Source organism: Miniopterus natalensis, chromosome 17 (assembly GCF_054644295.1).
Source record: "Miniopterus natalensis isolate mMinNat1 chromosome 17, mMinNat1.hap1, whole genome shotgun sequence".
NCBI lineage: Eukaryota > Metazoa > Chordata > Mammalia > Chiroptera > Miniopteridae > Miniopterus > Miniopterus natalensis.
The window spans coordinates 24,050,034-24,066,316 of record NC_142097.1 but is presented as its reverse complement, the minus strand read 5'-3'; the positions used below and the strand labels follow the sequence as shown (position 1 = coordinate 24,066,316).

The window sequence follows — 16,283 nt, the reverse complement described above, 5'->3', positions numbered from 1 at the left end:
CCTTCAAAAACCTCAATTTAATTGCCCTATTACATGGCTTGGGCATTAGCATTTTAAAATTTCCCCAGCTGATCCTGAGGTGTATCCAAGTTTGAGAACCCCCATGCTAAAGAAATTTTCTTGGCTTCTTTTCCCTTACCTACCTTTTCCCACCATAATTCGAGTCCTGGCTCCCTTCTCAGACTTAGGACCTCTAAACCAACTTAGAAACGCTACATTACTTAAAAATAAATTTTTATAAAGTTTAGTTCCCAATTTCACACATCATTAAGAGGGTATGTGTATCAACACGTTAATGGAAAAATGAACAGTTAGTAAAGGCATCTACTTGATTGGATGGAAAAATATTAAATGGATCCATACACCCAGCCATGTTATGATACTGTTGGAAAATATGTTGACATAATATTAAATTCCAAAGTAAAACTTTGTAATACCTCCCTGGGTTAGCCAACACTATTTGTTTAATTGGGTTTTGGGTAATTGAATAGCTGCTGTTTACTCAAAGTGTTTGTGTAATGAAAACAATAGAATTTATTACCAACTCCTTTATGTGGATTAGGTGTATGTTGGTCAAAACCAAATCCAAATGAAAACTTCTTTGGTTGGCAGCTCACCTTAACATTTAGGCACTTATCTATTTGTAATGGGTATTTTTTAAAAATAATTTTTAAATTACAGTTGACGTACAATTTATGTTAGCTTCAGGTGTACAGCTTTGTGATTAGACATTTCTATAACTTATGAAGTGGTCACCCTGATAAATCTAGTACCCGTATGACACTATACATTATTAGTACAATGTTATTGACTATACTCACTATGCTGTACTTCACCTCCCCCTGACTATCTGTAACTACCAATCTGTACTTCTTAATTCCTTCACCCTTTCCACCCAGCCCCCCAACCCCCTTCCCATCTGACAACTGTCAGAATGTTCTCTGTATCTATGAGTCTGTTTCTGTTCTGCTTGTAATGGGCATTTTGAAAGATTTTTGGGCTGCTTTAGTTGAGGAGAGAGATTATCTATGTTACCTAGAGTCTAAACTTATGTAATTGTAATTACTCTTTATTCAGGCAAATGGTTTAATTTACCTCTACTTGTCTCTCTTTAGTGAAATAGAGATGTCATGGTCTGAAAAGTGCATTTGTTGAAATTCTAACCCCCCAAAGGTGGTGGTTTTAGGAGGTGAGGCCCTTTGCTGGTGCCTAGGTCATGAGGGTGCAGCCCTAGTGCGTGGGATTAATGCTCTTATAGAAGAGCCCCACAGAGCTCCGCAGCCCCTTCCATCCTGTGGGCACCAGGAAGCAGGCCTTCAGCAGAATGCAACCGTGCTGGTGCCTTGGCCTTGGATTTCCCAGCCTCCAGAACTGTGAGAAATACATTTCTGATGTCTATAAGCCACCCAGTCTGTGGTATTCTGTTACGGCAGCTCGAATGGACTAAGCAAGAGCAATTTTTATTGATCGATTGACCAACCACCCCAGTTTGCCTGGGACTGAGGGGTTTCCTGGGCAAACTGAGATGAGCCGGTCACCTTGCTTGATACAGTGAAAATTAATATGACTTTAAGTACATATAGCTTCTTAAATGAAAAATTATTCATACATTACGATTTACTATTATCAAATCATATATAAACTGTGATGGTCAATGGATGGTTATTTCCTGGGTCTAGTGCTATAACTTACCCTTCAGCTTGTCATATCCTTTTTGCATAGTCTTCAAGAGATGTTCCTAGCAACACTCACACTTCACCTTGAGAAAACAGGTATATTTTACACCTAATTTCTAGATTTCAAGAAAGAGATAACATCTAAAATAGCAGATTGAATTGGTGCCGAAATAGAGAAAAAATTTATTTTTAGATATGCTTTGAGACTGTAGTATCTTATCGACATGAAGTTCTTGTAGTAAAATGAAATAGAAAAAGAAATAATGAAGTTTGATATTGATCCACCCCCCCCCCCCCCAAATAACTCATCAAAAGTCTCCATAAAGAAAACTCATTGAAGATGTTGGGGTATTGGTTATTTTTGAAATTCTTTGAAGTAATTACTCAGTAAAGATAAAGTTATCATTTTACTCCAGAGAGTTAGTGTATTTCAGTTAAATCAGCAACACAGTTTGCAATGATGTGATTATCCTGGGTTCCTTTTGCCTAATTTCAGATCCTTTGGGCATTAAGAATCAGAAACACCAATTATTGCCTTAAAGGGGAGACTAATCCAGTTTTTACAGATACCCCAATTCAGAAAATATCAACAGCAATCCTTCCCAAAAGAGTATTAAAACATAGAGCCCAAAAATGTAGGGGGCATTGTCAGTGTGTTAGATGGCGGTGGAACTAAATTACACCACTTTTAGTTTGACAGCTGTAAACAGAGCCAAGAGAGCTGGACCTAGACCCAGCCAACAACCCAGTGAGTGTGTGGCTAAATGCCCTTATTGCTCTGGGCCTCAGCTTATTTGTAAAATGGGGGAGTTTGAATAGCCTGTGCCTATGGTCCCTTAAAATGTTACTGTCCTGTACAACATTTTGATGATGTCTTAGTGGATATGTGGATTTCTAGTTTCCTTCTCTCCAGCATCGCTCCGCTGTACCAGCCTTGGAACGATGACCCACACAGCTACAGTTTGAGAAAATGGCATCTTCTTCAGAGGTCAGAGGTGCATAGTCTCTGTGCTTTATCCCCTACTACACCTCAGTATATTACTCTGGTTCCTAATATTTGTAATTTGGATATTGGACAAGTCACTTTCCCCCTTTAGGGTCTTAGTTTCTATCTGTAACAAGAACTTTTCCCCCCTGAATTTCCTTTTCTAGCTTTAAGTCTCTTTTAGGCCCTTAAGCTTTTTGACTAATTAATTAATAATTTTTATGTGAGATAAAATGATTTTTGGTCACTTCACATTCTTAGTGAGGCTTCCTGGGCCTCCCTTTCTCTGTTTCCCACCTTTTTGCTGGCAGAAGTCTGGATAAGCTCGTGAGCCACATCTTGTCCCTAAGTTGCGTGGCTGCAGGGTAATAATTCTACCCAGTGTTTTGCTGCTGTGGACATGTTTAGAGCATTAGGGTCCCTCTGGGTCTTTTATGGACAATGCTCTGAGTATCCCTCATTAGGAAGAGACCTTGAGGTCTTATCTTTCCTTATGATATAAAAAAAGACATGGTGCAGCTGGTATGGAGATTTATTGGCTACAAAACAGATCCACAGTGGGTGGGCACCTGAAGATTGCAGTAGGAAAGTAGACCTCATACTCTGATTCAAAAAGCACAGCAGTATATTAAGATCATTATGGAATGTCTGATGAGATTGTTACAGAGAAAAAGAAGTTGCTGAGTTTGATAACTCCAAGGATACCTCTTAGAACTCACCCATTTGTGTCTGGGCAAGGAAGGACTTTCCATTTCGGTAAAATAGTTTTTACAACGGGCAGACACTTTTATTAGCCTCATGCATACTTTTGGATTTCATTCACTTGAGAATAAATTATTCTTCCATTGACGCTCTCCTGTGTGATGGCCTTGATCTTTGGGGCTGCAGGCTCTGAGGAAAGAGCAATGAAGACGTCACTGCCATGTTCCCCCCACCCCCCATCTGCCCTGTACTGTTTTCAGCACCCTAAGCTCTCCGTTCCTTCCAGAATGATCACTAAGCAACATGCTGGTCTCTGCTGGAGTGGAAAGGTTATTCTTCCCACCCTCCAAGAAATGGTGTCTGGACAGTGCCATCTTCTAGGGGTCAAGACCCTCATCCTAGGTGATACAGAATCTAGTCACTGACTGCAAGCACTTGAGGAGTCCTTTCTGCTTATGTGGGCTTCATAGCACTTGCATCACTGATCCTGTGAGTGTATAGAGTACTAAATGCCATTCTGGGCACCTCTTTTTAAGATCTAACAAGCATACTATGTGAGGGATGGCAGGAAGCCAGGAATGTTTATTTTGGTCACAGTATTCAAATATATGATTTATCTGAATAAATACTTGTTGACACACCATTAAATTGATTCTAAATCAGAGGGAAGAGTTGAAACCATTAACAGAGATACAGGGAGAACTTGGTTAAAATTTAGACCTCTCCAACAGTAGATTGGGCCACCCCACCCAGTAATGGGTTCCACATCCCTGGGTAGAGGTAAGGAGAGGCTGAAGGACCATCTGCGGAGATCTTGCAGAGGGGCAGCAGTTAGACCAGCTGTTCACTCAAACTGACGGTCACTCAAACTCTGATTCTCTAATGCCCTAGGATCTTTTTTACCACAAACTAATCAGAAAGTGCCACTTGTCCCAGACCGGTTTCTCGGAAATTTTTGGTGAGATGTTAAAGGCAATCTGAGGAAGTAGAGTTCCCAAGTCAAGGATGTTTGGGAACTTCTGCTATTCTTTCCCTTTTCTTCCCTGAAAAGTGCCTTTCCAACACTTGTTTCATCTTTAATACACCGAAATACAACGTGGCTCTTCACAGAGAGTATATAAGCCCAATCTGGTCATAGAACACGCCTTGCATAGCACACTGTTAAAACCTCATGGGACACTATGTTCAACAGAATAGAGTTTGGGAAATTATGTGAAACCCTCTCTTTGTATCTTCCTAGGAGTTTAGTAAACAGCCCCTGTTAGTTAATAGAGACATAATAATATTAATGGTTATTTTTATCTACTTTACTGCCTGGAAAGAGCTCTCATATATATTGTTGAGGACAGTAGTGGGAGCTCTCTTTTGTCCTGTATTATCTAATTTGTTAATTAAATTCAAAATTCCTGGCCATTTGGGAGTAAAAGAAAAACTGAAAACAGGACATCTGGGAGTACACTAAAGATTATGCATACTAGAATGGAAGATATGCTGACTTATTTTTAAAAAGTGCATTCAAACAATGAAAGAAATCTTTACCTTTCATGCTCAGCTTAGACTCCTCCGCTGTTCTATAAAAGTGATACAAATTAAAGCTCATTTTAGTATTAGCAATAATCATTAAAACATCTTACGTTGAACTAGATTCCTTTGCCTGCCTGTAAATTCATATCTCTTTAATGAGCATAATTGTCTGAGTTAGTCTCAAGGTCATGAGTTCATGGGGGAACCCTCCTGGACCCAGAAGGCAGTGAGTACCACCTTCCACTAACCCCGGGGTCAGAGAAGTCTCGTGAACTACTTCCAGCCCTTGAGCCACCTACAGGCTTGCCTTCATCAGGATCCTTCCCAGGGTCTGGGTTTGAAGCATTGGAACCCTGGACTTCTTGATAACTTTATATATATATATTTTAAAAACCATAACCCTTCCTCTTAAGTCATAGAATGTATGTGTCCTTTTTGTGGACTGCTATTGTTAATTCCCAAGGTCATCAGAAATAACAGATTGAAAATCTTGATACCCCAATCTCCTATGGATCTCTTCATGCTCTTAGGCTAAAATATTCCCCCTAACCTCCCTTCTTTTTGGAGCCCAAATTGTGTGCATTCCCACTGGGAAACACTAGAGCCTTCTAGATACCTTCTTGGTTGTTTCTCTCTAGAGTTTTTAATGTACTAATTTCAACTGCTGACCTCAAATCTCAGTGTCCTGGGAGTAATCCTAGGTTAATTCACACTTGCTGCTTAATGAAATACAGCAAGATCCAAGTGTCTTCGGGAGAAATTCAACACAAACCTTTCTGCTCTAGACTAGAGTGACGACTGCTAACAGAACCATAAAGTGCATGAATGTACACACATGAGAGCATCCACCCTTCGTTTCCTCCCCTGCCAGCCTTTGCCTCACCCTTGGCTCTCCCCCTCCAGGAGCTGGCGGTAGGTGGAGATTTCCTTCTCCAGGTGGGTTTTGATGCCCAGAAGGACCTTGTATTCGCTGTTCTGCCGCTCCAGGTCGCGGCGCAGCTGCAGCAGTTCCTCCTCGTAGTGGGAGATGATCCCCTGCATGTCCTGGAGCTGGCAGGAGTACCGGGACTGGGTCTGCGACAGCACATTTTCCAAAGCGGATTTCTGAAAGGAGAAATGACGCTTCTAACATGAATTGGCTGATGGCTTGGTTGATTCTATAGTGTGTGCTCGCTGAGAAGTCAGCATACACCCACTGGTCTGCTGGGTGTCTTGGTGGCTGCTGGGGACGCAAAGACAAGAAGCAGGCTGACTTACAGGTTTGGGACTTGGGCAGTCAGGAGGTAAGCAGTGTCAGGACTTTTGAAGCCCATTTTCTTGGCATAAAACCTTTGTGTCAGGGTTCTCTTAGCAACTCTGATGCACCCTTGCAACGTTTGTTTATGCTGCTCATTCGGGATTGGGCATAAGCTGCCCGCCCTGATCTGTTCCTTACCTCCTTATGCTGACATTTGTCTCCGGCCAGGTCGAAAACTCCTAGAGAGAAACAGCAGCTGTCTGGGACTGCTGTCTCTTTGCGTCTTCAGAGAATGGTCTCAGGTAGGGATGCCAGATAAAATAGAGGGCACCTATTAAATCTGAATTTTGGATGTGCAATGAGTAATTTTTTGGGACAAACATGTCCTAAAAATTGCCCCAATGTTGCATGGGACACACTTATACTAAAAACACTCTGTTTACCTGAAATTCAAATTTAACTGGGTGTCCTTTATTCTAGTTTGGTAAATCTGGCAACCCTAGCTGCAAGCAATGCTTTTTGATTATGACAATGGTAACAAGTTGTCATTATTGTGGAAATTCTAAAAGCTGTGAAATGAAATTGCTGGGTTAGGATACAGAGAACTGAGTTCAAGTCCCTGGTGTGTTTGGGTTACCACCTGCTTTTCAGGAGCACATACCTTCAGCTTTAAAGAGGAGCTCATAACAGTGCTGGACGCCCTCGCTTTATCCTGGCCGCTGCCACTCAGGCCCCCTCATGCTTTCTGGCCATTAAACCACAGGCCCCTGGTCCAGCCACTCTCCTATTTTCCCAGAGGAGAATTCCTCTTCTCTGTACTCAAACCTCCCTCCTCCCCCTCCTTTCTTTCAGCCCACGGCCTTGCTTCCTGTGTCTCTGAGGAAATGAAAGCCATTAGGAAAAAACCCCCACAACTCCCCCATCACGTCCACCCACATACTTGGATCTGTGGCCAGGTACTCGCTCTCCTCTTCATATCATGCATGAGCTGCCTGTGCTCTAGTCGTTTCGGCAGTTGCCTGCCTTCTTGCATCACCAGTGTTTTCCTCTTTGCTAGGTTATTGCCACCAGCTTTCGAGTAATTTCTCCCACCTTAACGTTTTTCTGTCTTCAACCCATACCTGCCTTTAGCTACCACCCAGTTTCTCTGCTCTCCTTCACCTGTGGGAAAGCTCCTTAAAGAGCTGCCTATACCTGCTGTTTCATGTGCCTCTTGACCTCCCTCCGAGGGTCAAGGCTACATAGTCTGGCTCCACTGTTACCCCATTGCCTCCCCTCCCCTCCCCTCCCCTCCCCTCCCCTCCCCTCCCCTCCCCTCCCCTCCCCTCCCCTCCCCTCCCCTTCCCTCTTCTCCTCTCTTCTTCCCTCTGTTCAGCCACATTGGCTTCCTTGCTGTTCCTCCAAACCATCGGACACACCTGTGCCTCAAAGCTTTTGCATTGGCTGTTCCCTCCACTTGGAACCCAGCCCCCCAACACTTAAGGCACTTCCTTACCATTTTTAGGTTTTTGCTCAACTGTCACCTTAACAGTAAAACCCTTCCTGACCACCTTGTTTATAGTGGCAGCTCTTCACCTTTGCACCTCTCTCCCATGCTTCATTCATTTGTGGCACTTTCCTCCCCATATAACATATTTTATATTTTGAAGATTCGTGCATTTATTGCCTATTCTGCTAGACTATAAATTCTTTTATTATTGAATCCTCAGTGCATAGAATAGTGTCAGACAGTAGAATGCATGAAAATGGGTACAAATGCCTTGCTGACCTGTAGGGTTGTGAAATACTGTGTATTAAAGTGTTTTGAAAGCTGTAAAATACTGTAATTATTCCTGTGTGTGTTGTTATCACCTTGACAGTGCAGATTTTAAATGTCTGTTCCCCATCACTGATTCCGAAGACATAGCAGTAATTTACCACGTGCACCTGCAACAAGATGAGCTAATATTTTCTCCCCAAGACCAAGGACAGAGGAGCGCTCAAGAATGATATCGATGAATGATTAGAGGATTCAGATAGATTTTCCTTAATGAATCTTAGATGCTTATGACACCGATCCATAGCATTTTACTAAGATCTATGAAGATCATAGAAGTGACTGGGACACAAGAAGTTACAGTTTGTTGGGCAATAAAACATAATGAATAGAGCACTTTGGAGTGAGCCAGGTCCAGTATTTCTTCTATTAGGGTTTTAGGGGGGACAGTCTGGTTGTAAGTGAGGAGAGCCCTGATAGAGATTATAGGAGTCTAGAGCTGCCCCACACTCAAAATATCATGTGGCTTCACCACTGACCACTTAGCTGTGTGAACTTGGCCAATTTACTCCACTATTTGGAATTTGGTTTCCTCATCTCTAAAGTGGGACACTAAGACCAACCTGGAAAGGTTAATGTGAGAATTGATGACATTTAATGTAGTGAGCTCTTTAACACACACCATCTGGCACAACGTGGACATTTCAACAAATGGTAGCTCATATTACTGTTCTCATCATGAATAATTTGGATGGAAAGTGGGAAGTGAAAGATGTTCCAAGGGAGCTGGAAGTTGGGCCCAAGGGAGGGGACAAGGAAGGCTTTGTGGAGGAGGTGGTGCCCGGCTCAGGATTTCCCTAGCTCAGACTCACCCTGTTGCGCTGCGCCTGCAGGTCAATCTCCAGGGCCTGGAAAGTGCGCTTCAGCTCATGGATGTTACTTTGGTTGCTCTGCACAGCGGTTGGACTGGCCGTCTCCTGGGCCATGGCTGCCGACTGTGAGACCAAGCAGAGAGCAGGGGCATTGGCATTGGACCCCGCGGAAATGGGACCTTCCGGAGGTTTGGGCACCTTTCTTTTACCTGCTCTCTATACCAGGCATCCAAGTCTCTATGCTTCTTCTTTATCATAAACTCGTATTCCTGCCTCATATCCTCCAGGGTCTTAATCAGATCTTCCCCTGGGGTTGTATCCACCTTCACGTTGACCTTGAAGTCATTTGGCACATGCTGTTCCTCCATTTCCTGTTTAAAAACAGAGAAAGAAAATGTATTGACTCTGACAAGCGGAAGGAAATGTGCTGATTGGCAGCAATTAATGGATCTTTTAAAAATTCAGCTCGCGTGGTTGCTACTCTTTTCTTTGGTTTGGTTTGGCTTCTTGGTTATTAGTTATTGATGACAAAACGTGATATGAATTTTTCCTCTTTTACTTTTCTAAAATAAAGAATAGCAGCAGACAGGTAATTGTACAGACTTTGTGATTACTGGCTTACTCCCTGGTTGAAAGTGTTTCAGCGAGAATGATGCTGACATAGTGTGGAAAGTACTCTTCAGCAAATGTTTATGGGTGATGTGATGAGACCATTAAGCAGCTGAGCATTTCGGGATATAGACCAAAGCTGTCGGAAAGCAGTTCAGCCACCCAAAGCCAAAAGGCGCAGAGGCTTTTAAAATCTCATCAATGTATTAGGATTCTGTAGGGCTGACAGCCCATTGGATATCATGACAACCAAGAAACCACAGGAAAGGTTTATTAACAGTCATTGTCTAACCAGTTGATTAATGTTCATAATCAACTTCATTTGCCTAAAATAGGGATTGTTTTTCTATCATTTTATCCAAGTCTCAGGGACGGTAGATGGATGGTAACTTTTCAAGAGTTGCTTAAATGTTTCTGGAAACTAGGATTCTTAATTTTTGCCACTAGGCATACATAGTTTGGTTGGTAGCAGATTCTCTTTATTCTGTTGTCCCTCAATTTGCTGCACATTGGGTCAGTGAAGGAAGTTCAGTCTCACGCATTGGTTCCTACAGTATCATGTTAACAAAGAAATCTAGGTAAATGTTGCATATTAAAATTGTTGACTCATCTGTTGTTAATTGTGATTGTCTGTTGGCTGTTGTATTTGACCTTTGAGTAGATAAGCTTGGAATTGGGAAAATTAGATGTTTATATGGTTTCTTATGATTATTTAGGTTGAAGGACAATAGAACTGGCATAGAGATGGTAGTTTCTTCTGCAGCCATTGAATCGCTTAAAATGTGCCAATTAAGAGCCACGCTGGTGATTCCCGGGTTGTCCTACCTGCTCATGATGCTTCTTCATGAGGATGAGCTCTTTTCTCAACCCCTCGACCTCCTGTTCCAGGTCTGTTGTGACAATGGTCAGGTCATCCAAGGTCTTTCGGAGACCCTCAACCTCAATTTCCAAGTCTTTCTTGAAGGAGTGTTCATTTTCATACCTTTGATTAGAAGGAAGGAGAGAGTACACCTGTTGGTGGAAGGCTGTGGTCTTTATAAGGGTTCACCTTCGTTTAGAGGTGACTCTCATACTTGTTAGGTTTAATGGGAACAAATTAATACATGCTATTTATTATTTCTATGTCTCTTTCATGCATGTTTTTCTACGATGGTGATTCAGTGTTATTTTTTAAAATAGAGAGAGTGAAGCAATGAAGGCCAGGTGCCCATCACCCGGACTTGGCAACCATTAACATTCTGCCGCTTTTGCTTCATCTATGTTCCATTTTGCATTTTAGCGTAAGTGGTGGGCGTGACATTTCACCCCTAAGTGCTTCAGAATGCATCTTTGAAGAAAAAGACGTTTTTCTAAGTAAACATCATAACATTATCTCACCTAAAACATTAAAAACAACTCTTTAATATCATCTAATTCTTGTTTCATATTCAAATATCCTCTCAACAAATACTGTGTTTTATTATCTGGTTTGTTTAAACTAGGGTCCAGTCAACTATTTGTTACTGTTATGCCTTTCAGTGATATTTTGGTAAGAATTTTATATGTGGTTAATGATGAGACACGTTTTCTTTCTGCAAAACAAAAACAAAAACAAAAACAACCCAGAAAACAAATCCAAACCACTGAACAATCCCTCCATCGCCCCATGACACTGCGAGGAGGGAGCTTACTTGAGGTTGAAGTCATCCACTGCCATCCTGGCATTGTCAAGGAGAAGAAACACCCGGGCATTGGTCAGCTTACCATCCACTATCTGTAAAACATGCACCAGGAGTCATTTCAGCAGGACACACCACACAGGAAAGCTGCATTTCTGCCCTCTAGTCTCCTGGGTATATGATTCATTAGCACAGATGACTTGTCTTTCTGGCAGTGGACCGATCAAATCGATAAACATTTATTGAGCACTTGGTACAAAGCATAAGGTGGTTTTATAGTAAGGATATGGTCTGCACTGTCTTTTTTTACCTGGAGTTTTGACAGGCTAGGGCTGATGCGAATGCTGAAAAGGTGATACAGGAAGGGGAAGGAGTGTAACTGTTCAAAACGCCTTCTAACTCTCTAGTACTGTAAACACATCTTATTGTTTTGCTCAAGCTCATTCATTGAAGATGTTAAAAGTGGTTTAGGTTCTGATCCTTTTCTTATTGTGAACATTAGTTTGGATCCTCTAAGGTAAAAGAATTATTTTGGAAGAACATAATTCTTCTTTGCGAGAGCATTCATGTTTCTGATCTGTGATAGCAAAGTATCACTTGATACAAAGCATCACTGATATTAGTTTGTCAAACTAATTTAAAATGTATCTCATAATACATTTAAACTAATTTTAAATATATTTTATTATGGTTATCACATACCATAATTATAATTATCCAAAGGAACTATAGTCATATACATAACGTGTAGGTATGTGTTTGCCAATTTTCCCATGATGAGAATGCCCCAATTGTAGCTATTAAAATATTAAATGAAATGAACTTTACCATCTAATGAAGCAGCTTAATAAATTTTAATTGTGTTAAAGTCTCCTGTCAAAGACTTTCACTAGATGTTTATATATTTTTTTACTTTAAAAAGAAAAATATTGTTGAAAGTGTCTACCTGAGCAACTGTGTATACATACAGGATTTGTAAATACTTCTCAGTAGTTATAATCAGAGAGAGAGTGCACATTTGATGGAGGTCACTGTTTTCAGGAAAATTGGGTGGAAGATGTCTTAGTGTCAAAAGTAGAGTATTCCTTTTGTACCAGATACTGTGCTGAACTAGGAACTGGGAGGTTTTCCTTTCACTTCCCGTTACTGACCATTGGAGTGAACTTGGGTTAGTCACTCCACTCCCTGGGCTTCAGTTCCATCGCCTGTTAAATAAGGAGTTGGTACTAGCAACAGGTAACTATAGAGGTCATAGCTCTAAACTTCTGTCATTTATTTGGAGCCAGACAATTCTGTGACATTCCCATTGTATTTATACAAATGATTCCTTTTTTAAGAAAGGATTTTCTTAGGACAAAGTTATGCTTGAACACAAAGGCACCTTTTAAAAACCGGATCCTGTTCAAAGCTTCACTGATTATACAGAATTTGGTATCATGAATGCACAATAGCAGGATTCAGAGACGGCGATAACCGTGGCCTAGGACTCAAAGAGCAGGGCCTGGGATCCTGCCCCAGCGACCGCTAGCTGAGCGAGCTTGCCGAGTGTCGCTTTCTTCATTCATAAATGGCAATGATAGTAATGACAACAGCTACTTCTCAAAGGGTTATGAAAATTAGATTAGAAGAGATAAAAGAATGCTGTAAAATCCTTAGCATTTTCTGGGCATACTGTAGACACTGAAAAATTAGTTGAAAACCAATTAGTTCAAAATTTTCTTTTTTAAAATCTAGCACTTTTGTAACTAGAGCCAATGCCTGCATTGGGTAAACCCAGTATTTATATGTTCGGATGTGCCCTCAAACTCTGTTCATGGTAGGAAATAGCCAGGGTGGCTTCCTGTGTCCAGCACCTTTCTTCCCTTGATGGATTCCAGATGGTAAAGTGACTACTTCCTTTGCTCTAAAAAAAGAGTCTGTAGATATTTCCTTGTCTTCCCTCTACTGTGTTTCTCAGGAACTTTCTTACTAAATTATTTTCCCTTCAGACTCTTTATTCTTTGCATTATCTAAGCTCATGGGCAATAAGAAGTAGCTCCATCTGAAAAGTCCTGGGGACCCCGAGGGTTAGCCTTAGTTGTGCTCTGAGGTGTTGATGGACATCTAGAGAAACCATTCACTATAGACTCCACAGAATCAAAAATACCATCTTTAATGAGTTAAATTGATTATTTGTCCTTTGCAAAACCCACACCAAGACTCTGATTCCTGCTGCCAGCAATCTCATAGTACATGAGTGGTGAGTTCCGAAATGCACTTGATATAGAGCACATTTAAAAACCCAAACTGTCTCTCACTGTTTGTGTTGCCTGATGCAATATTATGATACAGCCACTGTTTCTGAGACATCCTTTGCAGTAATGAATGGATGAAGATGGACTGAGAAATAACATGAGGCATAGGTTTTGCATTGTGTGTTATAATTGATCATCTGGATTCTCCCCAGCGTCCTGAATGAATTCTTTTAAAAGAATCTAGTTGGTGTAGTCGTAGTAGTACAGCATCATTGCTCCAGGGTGTGTTATCTCCTACCAGGGAGAGGAAAATAGAATTTTTTATCGTAATCCAAAACACCAAACAGAGGTCTATTATGAGTTATTCTAATATCCCTCTGTGTCCAACTGTTTCAAAAGGAGCGGATTAATTTTTAACTCAATTTCTCATAGACTTTTTGAATAATCTTTACTATCCCCAAAGTGGAATGTAAGAGTGCTATATCTACTCAGAACATTTCATCAAGGCCCAGGAAGGGGTCAGCCCCGGGGAAGTTGTGGGACCTCTTTGGGTCTCTGTTTTCTCGCCTGCAAACTGGGGAGATTGGGATAGATCGACAACCTCAACTTCAAAGACTTGTTTTCTTCAAACATGGAGAAAAATGTAACAACTGAAGTAAGAAATCCAGAAAAGAGTGGAATTTGAAGCTGAAGGAGCCTCCTATTTAATGTCAGAACCCAGAACCCGGGGCCCCTGAACAATGGGCAAGCTACCCCCTCCTCATCATTGGCCCCACTCACTTCTCTCAGTTTTGCTCTAATGAATTTAGGAAACCACTTGGTCTCAGTCTGCTCATCTATATATTGGGGATAAGAATGCCTGCTTCACAGAATGAAATGATGTGTATGAAATATGTGTTGTATAATTAACAATGCAAATGCAATGAATTATCTTTATCAGTGAACAGTGTCATTGTTGTGAGGTAGGCTAGTCAGCACCATACTAGTACGTGGAAATCGACGCCATTGGAAACAGACTTGGGTTAGGATCCCACCGCTGGCTCTCTCTAGTGCCTTAGTTCACTCTTCTGAGCCTCAGTTTCTTCCCAGGATTGCTGTGACACTTAAATCAGATGTTACAGAATGTTTCCATCATTGCAGGAAACTTCAGAATGGCACTGGTAAGTGTGTTAAATGCCAACGTGATGCCTGGCATATAATAAGTGCTCAATACATTTTTCCTTCTTTTTTCTCCCTTTTTCTTCTCTCTGCTGTCAGTTAAGAAATTTCTTAACCAGGTCTAACCTCACATTTCTTTTGGGAGTTATAGCCTCAGCTGTCCATCTGCAAAAATCTTCTATTCTCTCCATTCTAAAACCAAAGCAACTTTATTAATGTAAAAAATATAGTGAGGTTTGTTGAGTCACCTTGTTTTTTTGTAAAGACAACCGTGTACTGTATAGTTAAGGTAATTACACAGTCAGTTATTAGGCTGATTATTCAATAATTAGGGTTTATTATGAGGATGGATTTATATTATCTTGATTGGCCCTTCCTACATGCATGCAGGGATGACTGAGTGTTGGGAAATAACATCGTATACATATTGGAAACCTGTGATGCCCTTTCTAGGGTAGGTTAAATCAGGATCCTGCAGGAAATTTTCTGGGACTGCTTTACATAGAGGGAAGTTGTGTAGCTTTAAAAAAAATGACCTAGGAGATGACTGGATTCCCTCTACTTCTAGCCAATGTTATGAGATGGACCTGAAGGTGTAGGCTTAGCTTTTAAAATATTTGGTTGAAAAGTTATTTATTTTTTTAAGAAGTCTCCATAACCCATCCTAACTCTAAGATTCCAAAAACTATGTTCATTTTTTTTTTTTTTTCCTAGCAATATGCCATTTTCAGAACCATTAGCATCTGGGAACTCAGAACTAGCAGCCCCCAAGAAGAAATATCCAGGGATGTCACCATTATTATTTATCTGCTTGTGGAGTGACAGCTTTTAGATGTGATCTCCAAAGTAGTATCACTCAGCCTTTCTTTGCCAGATAATCACACTGTTGCCAGTTCTTTGAGGTGGAGCAGAACTGATGTAATGAGAGAGCAAATGCTGTCTTGTGCCTCGTGCACTGAACATGAGGAATGACTCCAGCCTTCATCATTACTATTACATCGCTGGGTCATAGTGACACTGGACAGCAGCTGGTTGCCTTAGAGTTCTTAGATTTTTTTCACATAATTTATGTACAGAAGATTAAATAAATAAAACAGACTTTCCATAGTCCAAATTTAAGATACGTTAAGAAAATGTCCTCAAATACCTCTGTTCACAATTACTTTAAGCCCTTTTGCCATTTTCCTGGCAGTTGCCTTGCGTGCATACTGATTTCTTCTTCTCCCATGGATTCCCTGGAAATGCGACTCCCCCCTCTAGTTCCAGGGCCCCCCAGTATCTTACCTGCTCCTGCAGGCTGCTTATGTTCTTCTCATATTGGGAGTAGTCTTGCTTACTGCCAGAATCTCTCTCCTGATGCCACTTCAGGATGCGACTTTCGAGCTTCACATTGGCCTCCTCCAGGGCACGCACCTTGTCCAGGTAGGAGGCCAGGCGCTCGTTGAGGTTCTGCATCGTGACCTTCCCATTTCCACCTAGGAGGGAGCTGCCTCTTCCAGACCCCCAAGACCCTCCAGGGGCCAGGCAGCTGGGCGAGGTGAAGGAAAGGGAGATGCGGACACCCCCTGCACCCCCGTGGACGCTGGGAGCCCGGGGGAAGCCCCCCGGCTGGCTCCAGCCACCTCCGGTGCCATGGAGGGAGCCAGAGGGGATCTGGCTGAAGCTGTGGCTGGAGTTCATGGTCCCATCTGTGTGTGGGCGGGACTGGGCTCTGCTCTGCTCCCTGGCACCGCAGAACTGAGCCGCCCCAGACTGCTCTGGATGGCTTTATGCCCTTTGCTGTGGGAGTTCCCTTCTCTGACAACTGTACCAACAAGATCGTATCATTGTGCAACATGCGTTTCCTCTTGGTCAATCCTGAAGCGCCTGGGG

At 41.8% G+C, this 16,283-nt stretch overlaps 1 protein-coding gene and 1 long non-coding RNA gene across 3 annotated transcripts in view; one reads left to right on the top strand and one right to left on the bottom strand.

The window, feature by feature from the left end:
• The window catches only part of LOC148091263 (uncharacterized), a 291,917-nt gene that overhangs the window by 72,293 nt on the left and 203,341 nt on the right, over positions 1-16,283 (top strand). The gene's annotated exons all lie outside the window — the stretch shown is intronic.
• Positions 3,458-16,091, bottom strand: KRT23 (keratin 23). Of its 2 annotated transcripts, none has more exons than XM_016215062.2 (8): positions 15,696-16,091; positions 11,032-11,114; positions 10,187-10,343; positions 8,962-9,123; positions 8,753-8,875; positions 5,771-5,991; positions 4,903-4,934; positions 3,458-3,552 (listed from the first exon to the last, which is right to left on the bottom strand). In XM_016215062.2, exons 1-8 carry the CDS (start codon positions 16,089-16,091, stop codon positions 3,458-3,460), a joined length of 1,269 nt encoding a protein of 422 aa, XP_016070548.2. The 2 variants fall into 2 exon arrangements, with proteins under 2 accessions (XP_016070548.2, XP_087682725.1); XM_087826599.1 differs by having other exon boundaries at positions 3,458-3,543.

Excerpts from the sequence above, each read along its gene's own strand:
- KRT23 (XM_016215062.2), bottom strand. The coding sequence starts at position 16,091 with ATGAACTCCAGCCACAGCTTCAGCCAGATCCCCTCTGGCTCCCTCCAT. Across the intron at positions 11,115-15,695 it reads TAAGCAGCCTGCAGGAGCAG|ATAGTGGATGGTAAGCTGAC; the intron begins GTAAGATACTGG and ends CATGTTTTACAG. Across the intron at positions 9,124-10,186 it reads TGAAGAAGCATCATGAGCAG|GAAATGGAGGAACAGCATGT; the intron begins GTAGGACAACCC and ends GTTTTTAAACAG.